Source organism: Citrus sinensis, chromosome 5 (genome assembly GCF_022201045.2).
Source record: "Citrus sinensis cultivar Valencia sweet orange chromosome 5, DVS_A1.0, whole genome shotgun sequence".
Taxonomy (NCBI): Eukaryota; Viridiplantae; Streptophyta; class Magnoliopsida; order Sapindales; family Rutaceae; genus Citrus; species Citrus sinensis.
Genome location: NC_068560.1, coordinates 12,848,248 through 12,855,701, shown reverse-complemented (window position 1 = coordinate 12,855,701; position 7,454 = coordinate 12,848,248). Strand labels below are relative to the sequence as shown.

The 7,454-nt window shown below is 37.5% G+C and overlaps 2 protein-coding genes across 2 annotated transcripts; both read left to right on the top strand.

Moving 5' to 3' along the window:
* Positions 1-3,304: 3,304 nt before the first annotated feature.
* Positions 3,305-4,556, top strand: LOC127902258 (uncharacterized). Its single transcript, XM_052441102.1, has 2 exons — positions 3,305-3,336; positions 3,902-4,556. The coding sequence occupies exons 1-2, from the start codon at positions 3,305-3,307 to the stop codon at positions 4,554-4,556; spliced, it is 687 nt and encodes a 228-aa protein (XP_052297062.1).
* A 378-nt stretch (positions 4,557-4,934) lies between these two features.
* Positions 4,935-5,804, top strand: LOC127902257 (vegetative cell wall protein gp1-like). The gene has a single exon (XM_052441101.1). The coding sequence runs from the start codon at positions 4,935-4,937 to the stop codon at positions 5,802-5,804; it is 870 nt and encodes a 289-aa protein (XP_052297061.1).
* Positions 5,805-7,454: the final 1,650 nt, after the last annotated feature.

The window sequence follows — 7,454 nt, the reverse complement described above, 5'->3', positions numbered from 1 at the left end:
TCTAGATTTACATCAAGTTTCTCTATAAAACTCACCTAAAATTTTACGCCTTCCATTGTGAGATCTCTTGCTTGTGTGTGGGTAAATTCTGATTTGGTGAGCTGGTGACCACAAACTTTAAATGAGGTTTACTAATACAGTCAAAGTGTCTAAATTGCAATCATTGTGATGCATTATGGAATGTTGGATTCAACATAATCAATGGCTACAATTGTAGTGGAACCATTGGATCTTTTATCAAGGTGATTGGTGTACTAAATTGATGGGCTTTTAATCTAGTGCAATACGATGCATGTGAGCTCGGACACATGGCACGAGCTCAGCCTTTTAGAATTAATGTTAGATGGAATGGTTAGCATTCTTCCAAAGGTTTTTGAGTGATGGGATTCTAAATTTCACTTCTGTTGTTTAATCCAAGAACCATGAATTTAGGGATGTTCTTGCAAAACACAAAAACCATACTTAAAATGTCATGAAATTGTTAGTTTTATCAAATGAGTTAAGGATGTAAATGTCATGAAATTGTTAGTTTTATCAACTCTATAGGTGAAAAATGTCATTTTGACCTTTTTTAAAAGTACATTTTCTAGTGTTAGTCAATCATCTAAACTTTAGTTATTTAAGGAAAGCTGGACCTAATGGTGATTTAATCATCCACCAGGCTTCATTCAACCAAGTCCTCAACAGCTTTATCATTCTACGCCATAGCCTTTTTCAATCAAGGAACATCTATTGAAAATTAAGCTAAATCTCTCGCTATAAATTCTTTAGTATTTGAACAAGAAGCAAGGACTACTAGCCTATGTCGGCCTTTGTTGGCTTGTTTAGCATATTACTCAGTTCTTTACTCGACGTTGAACTTCGCCATCTCATGTATCTATTTAACAATTTAAGCCTTTTTTCTTGCCATTTAAGTTAACACACTCAGAAATAGGTAATGGAGTTAAGTCCAATGGGATTAAAGGATTAAAACCATAAACAATTTCAAACGGTTAATACATAGTAGTAGAGTGAACATGTGGCAAATACTCTTTTCATTCCTAAGCACATCTAGAAAAAAATTTCAAATGTACTAAATGTTCGTCCAAGTTTTTGCTACGTATAAGGATATCATTAAAAAAAAAACAAACTTGAAATTTTTTCTAGATGTGCTTAGGAATGAAAAGAGTGCTTGGGGCATCAATCAAACCAAAAGGCATGACTAGCCATTTATACAAATTATATTTTGTTTTTAAGGCAATTTTTCATTCATCTTCTTCTTTCATTCTAATATGATGATATCCACTTTTCAAGTCAATTTTAGAAATACACAAGATCTATGTAATTCGTCAAGCATATCATCAGGCCTAGGAAGGAGATGTTGATACTTTACCATCCTTCAAGAACTAAAAAAACGAGAACTGCTCATGGGCTCATGCTTTCTCTCACGTACCCTTTTTGTTTTCATCAATTTATTAACCTGCCTTTGAAGTTCCTTTGTTTTCTCCTGGCTACTCCTGTAGGCTGGTCGATTTGGAATGGTTGCACCGAGTATGAAATTAATTTGATGCTCAATCCCTCAGAATAGAGGTAAACCATGTGGTGTTTCCTCAGGAAAGACATCCTCATATTGTAACACTCCACTATATTATTTACATAAAAATGCTTAAAAACACAGTTACTCTTAATATAAATACGAATTTTAAAAGTTTAGCACAATCCAACAAATTAAGAAACTTAATTATTACATAAAGCCAAGATATTTATTTTTATTAACACAAAGCTGAGCCCATCATAAAATCCCAAGGTCGGTTATGCCCATATGCACTTCGTCTTGGACTTGGCGCCAGCTTGCCCTACTCATCGTTACCTGCAATGTAAGGACTTAGTGAGCTAATGCCCAGTAAGATAACACTTTGATGCATGTATAAATGGCTTCTGTGGTTTGTACTGGTTCTGAATTTTGGTGAAAATGCTCATAGTTGGTTAGCCATTCAAGAGGCATGAGCTTGAGCAATTCTTGTTTCTGGATTTGTTTGGGGATTTGGATAATGGTTGGAATTGTGTCTGTGTCTGCCAAGATCATCAAGGCATCAGAAGTTGTGTATGGTGTAGGAAGATCTAGGGCATGATTCTGTAATCAATAGACTATTTGATGATGGAGGGTTGCAATCTTTGATGTGGGTGTTTGTTCTGCTCCTTGGAGCTGGATCTGGACTTTAAGGGTTGTTGGAAGATTGGGATCCTCAAGAGAGAGGTTGAAATTGGGGTAAAAGGTTAATAAGACACTGCCAGCATAAAGGGTTGTCAGAACGGTGCCTACAACAGCGTGTTGGTACTCCTTGAACCTGGTGTCTAGGAGAGCAATTCTAGTTGTAACAAGTAAGCCTTTTCGACCATGAAGAGTGAGAATTAATCGTACACCACCAAGATGGAGGTGTGTGTAGCCTTCTCGTTTCCAATTGGCGACGAGATCTGAAGGTATTTCCATAGTGACATATTGTTCACTCTATGAGGCTTGTAGAGCACACTGGTCCAGTCTAGAAGACTGGATATACTCTTTTGGGAGTGGTCTTTTAGTGGAGATGAGAGTCCGAATACTTCTAGTGAAAGAAGTTTTCTGTTTGTAGAGATTGTAAGGACTCATGATGGGAAACTGGGACTCATTGATTTGAGCAGATTCTGGAATATAAGAATATTCAACAAGATTCTCAATTTTCGAGGTTATGTGTTTAGAACATGATTTGGGAAGAGAGAGAGTAGAAGAAAGGGAAATATGAGATGAAGATGATGTAGAAGTTGAAGATGTGTGTGTTTCCATGGTTGAGGAATCTTCTTCTAGGAGATCAAATAAGATTATTCAAATTAATAATGATACCACCTCAACATGCAGTGTGGCTCTGATACCAGTGGGTAGAAAATTGGATTCTTTAAATGCGAAGGTTAAATGTCTAGAAATAGAGAATAAAAGGTTGCGTGATGAAATTATGCCTTTTAAAGAAAAGCAAAGCATTGCATTTGAGCATGAAAATTCACATGTGAATGATTTGACTAAGGAGAATGAAACTTTTACGAAAAAGTGTAAGGAGCTTAATGATATTGTTTTAAAATTCACAAATGGTCAAAGGAAATTATAAAAATTACTCAGGTCTCAAAAATATGTTTTTGACAAAGGAGGCATTGGTTATAAGTCTAATTTGAAACAAAAATATTATAAGAACTATGCCAAATAATTGACATGACCCTAATCTAGAATTGTATGGAACCGCAACCCGATACTCAATGAAGTCACGAACCTTGGTATGTGAGGATGCCACAATCAACTATGGATGGACTAATTGAAGCCACGGAAATCCGGTAAGTTCAAAGAGTTAGTCTAAGAACCAAAGAGAATTAACTCTCAAGAAAATTGTATCAAAATGAATCTATCTTTCCTTTTTGGATAAAAGTACATTGCATAGTGCTGGTTACAAGAATTTCCATCCCATAATTGCCCTTGAAATGTTAAAAAATAAATCTGAAAATCAAATCAAAACTAATTCCCATGAAAAATGCCTAATCTAAGCAAATAAGGAAAGTCTTCTCAATGGTTTAAATGCCTTACATCAATTCTAAAAGCACACACTTTTAATAATGGAAAGAGAAGGTTATACTCACCTCCATATCGGAGGAGTCAGACATTACCTCACAGCCTGAATTGCTATGCTAGATACTAGGTTCACACATTACCAAGATGTTGTTATTAGTACGGTCTTAACTACTCTTCATGTTGGAAGTGTTTTACTCACTTTCTATCCCAATTTCAACCTTTCTCTTCAAGACACTAATCTCTCCACTGCCTTGAAAGTCCAAGTGCAAATTCAAGGTGCAGAACAAATCTCTTCTGCAAAATTGCAACTCTTCACCATCAATTGGTCTATAGGCTCCAGAACCATGCCTTAGATCTTCCTTCACCTGAGCACCACTCTGACGCCCTTATGATGTTAGCAGAATCAGATCAGATACCAATGATCATTCAAATTCCAAGACAGATCCCTAGACATGAACTCATAAAACTCATGCCCTTGGAATGGATTTCAAATTATGAGAAGTTCCACACCAATACTTCTCCTATCCAAACAACAGAGAGTATGTTTGAACGACGATCTGATGGAACTGTCCGAATGACTTTTCGACCTCCACCAACAGCACCAGAGGAGCCTCCACGGCTCTCATTCACTTATTCAGCCATGGTTACAGTTGTTCAGACCGCTCAAGAAAAGCTGCCAATTACAGGATTCAATTTAGAAGGATATCCTGTCTATCCTGCCAAACTTAATGGCCACTTTCTTTGGGATTCACCAAGATCAGGAAATTGTGACCCAGATTGTCCCTGTTGGGATGATTGGGAAGAAGATGATGTTGAACCACAGCGGAGAAGAAAACCAAAAAAGAAAATACCTAAAGCTTCGTGCTCACACAATCAACCTAAACCACCTCATAATCCTCCACCACCACCAGCTCCATTACCCATCTACCAAAAAGAACTCAGATGGATTACAAAAAATTACAAGACTGAAGTTCTTCCACACATCTAGAATTCCAACCCACCCATACAGCTTATGGCTTGTATGATGTTTTCATCCACCTCCCAAGATTATTCCTCCAATTTCTCTGTTCTAGAAACCCAAACCGATCCACAACGAAAGTTCATCACCAAACCCTTTATTCCTTTAGCTATAACTCCCACATGTCACTTAGAAGACCCTAAACCTTTTGAGGTTGTTCTCAACTGGCAAACCCAAAATACCAGAGCTCAAAATGAAACCTTGGTTGATCTCCATAAAAAGGTTAATCATATCAGTTTATGAACTGATCATATTGAGTCTAAGATGGACTCGATTACTTCCCAAATGTAGCAAATTTACCAAAATCTTCAATCCAGAATCTCTCAACTAGATTCAGAATTAAGAACCATGCTGAGTCATCGATACTATGGCCTAGAATTTTATCAGAAAGAGAAGGAAATCAGAAAATTGAAAGCAGAACTTGAACAGATTGAGTCAGAAAGGCAAAGGCCCATATTATTTACCACCTCTCCACCATTACCTTTCATCAGCCCAGCCTTCCATCCTTTTGCACCTATGCTTTCTCCCATAAAACCACAAGACCCGTCCAAATTATTTGGCATGACACATACTTTGTTTAGAAATAATCCTCTGCCAAAACCATCTAGATCTAAACCTCATCCTCGACCAAGCCTAGAAAACCCACCGTTTCCACCACCTTTGTCCATCCCAGAACAGCAACCGCCTCTTTATACCCCACTTCCTCCTCAACCAGCACCAACTCAGGCCAAAGATAAATCCCCAATGCAACAATACAGTGCACAAATAATCCCAGATCCATCCGATACAAACCAAACTTCTAATTCAAATCTAGCCGTTTCAGAAGATCCATCTGACTCTGAAATAGAATCTTCCATTTCATCTAGTGATTCTGAAAAATCTTATGCTGACATCACTAAAATCCTTATGGCCCAACCTGAAGAGACCAAACCTGCTCAATCCTCAAGAACTGACCCATTCTTTGAAATACCCTCAGATATTGAAGAAGATCCACCAGAAGCATCCTCAGCTCTAACCCGACCTGCTCATCCCCAAAATGATCATAAACCTTCAAATGGTCCATGGTTCACTTTTGATGATATCCCTGTAGCTAAATGGAGAGACAAATTATCCGAAATGGCTGCTTGGATAGATCTCCAAATGTTAAGAGCAAATGCTACTACAACATCAGTCCTTAGAGAACTTGCTACTCGTTTTAAGGGATCTTTAAGAGATTAGTTTGATACTTTAGGAGAGTACAGACAATTATAGTTTGTGCAACTGCCTAATGTCTCAACTGCTCTTTTTGTCATTCACGAGCAATTCATTGGAGAATCAGCCGCCGTCTTTGAAGCTGCAAGAAGAGACTACCTCAATATGAAATGCTGCTCCCTCAACTCTAAAGATCTTGATTTCCATTATAAACGGATGTCCATCCTATTTTATAAGCTCAATGGGTTCAATGATCCGACTCTCAAACATGTATTTCTGGCCTCATTACCTGAAGAATTGCAACCAGACATACAGAGGCAGCTTACAAGTCTCAATCTCACCATTGACAACATTTCCTTAGGAAAGATCTTTTAGATCGCCAAAGGATGTTTGGAAAAATTATGTGAACAGAAACAGTTCTTCAAAAAACTGTTAAAAGACAAAGAGCCTTTCCGAAGTGCGTGCAAAAAGCCTTACTTGCAGATCAAATGCAAGAAAAAGAAAGATTGTGATTGCAGCACCAAAAGGAAGAAGCATTTCCGAAAATTCAAAACCCCAAATTCGTTTCCTAGATCAAAATCTAGGCGAAAATCATACATGTTTTTTAGGAAAAGATCTAGTTCTTTCAGAAAACAGAAAAGGAGAAAGTCAAGCCGATGCTTCATTTGCAAAAAGAAAGGCCATTATGTTAAAGATTGCCCCAACAAAAAGGATAAAGCAATCAGACTTCTTGAACACACAGGTTACCACTGATTATTCTCCTCACAAAGATGAAATAAAGTCATACTTCTCATAACAAGAGGAGCCTACTGATGAAACAGTGTTCGCATTGCAAAACTCATCCGATGATTCTGAAAATGATGAATTTCAAACTGTGTTTCACCAACAACTTTTATCTCTAGACACTACCATCCCTATCCCTTCCATAAAACTCCAAATCTTGCCTTCCAAATTCCAGAGACCAATTCCCGCCATTGCACTCCTTGATACCGAAGCTCAAAGAAGTATGTTAAACCCATACATTCTTCTATCTCAGTCTTGGCAACATTATGAAGAAAATTTTAAAGCAGTCAATGGAAAATTCTTCACCACCAAGTTGATTACCAAAAAACCCATTGGTATTCAAATCTTTCCCAATTGTGTTATCTGGACAAAAGTCATTGGTTCCCATATGCCTAATAAGGATATCATTCACCAGATAAAATACCTCCAAATCATTCCTATTGGAATCCAAGTCAAGTCCATGTTTAAACCATTCACCAATGTTCTTAAGCTTTATGGATTGTCTGAAACCTCCCAGCCCTTCCAAGACATTTCCACAAAATTTTTGAAATATTGTCTTGAGTCTCATGCTGACTTTCACCATCCAAACCCTCTATAGAAAAATCCACATTTCTTTGTTCAATTGCCTTTCAAGTTGAATGAAGATGTCAATCCAACCAAAGCCACCCATCTAGGAATGAGTCCTTCCGACTTAGTTCTAGCCCAAAAGGAATGTTCTCAATTACTGGCCCAAGGTCTTATTGAACCCACTAGTTCTCAATGGGCTTGTCAAGCTTTTTATGTTGAAAAACATTCTGAGATTGTTAGAGGAAAAAAATGATTAGTCATTGACTATCAACCTCTAAACATGTTTTTACAAGATGACAAATTCCCTTTGCCAAAAAGACGGAGCAT

What these genes read in the sequence shown, in the direction of transcription:
- LOC127902258 (XM_052441102.1), top strand. Translation starts at nt 3,305, where the DNA reads ATGGATGGACTAATTGAAGCCACGGAAATCCG. An exon ending in ATTGAAGCCACGGAAATCCG is followed by an intron (nt 3,337 to 3,901) that starts GTAAGTTCAAAG and finishes ATTGGTCTATAG; the next exon opens with GCTCCAGAACCATGCCTTAG.
- LOC127902257 (XM_052441101.1), top strand. Translation starts at nt 4,935, where the DNA reads ATGCTGAGTCATCGATACTATGGCCTAGAATTTTATCAGAAAGAGAAG.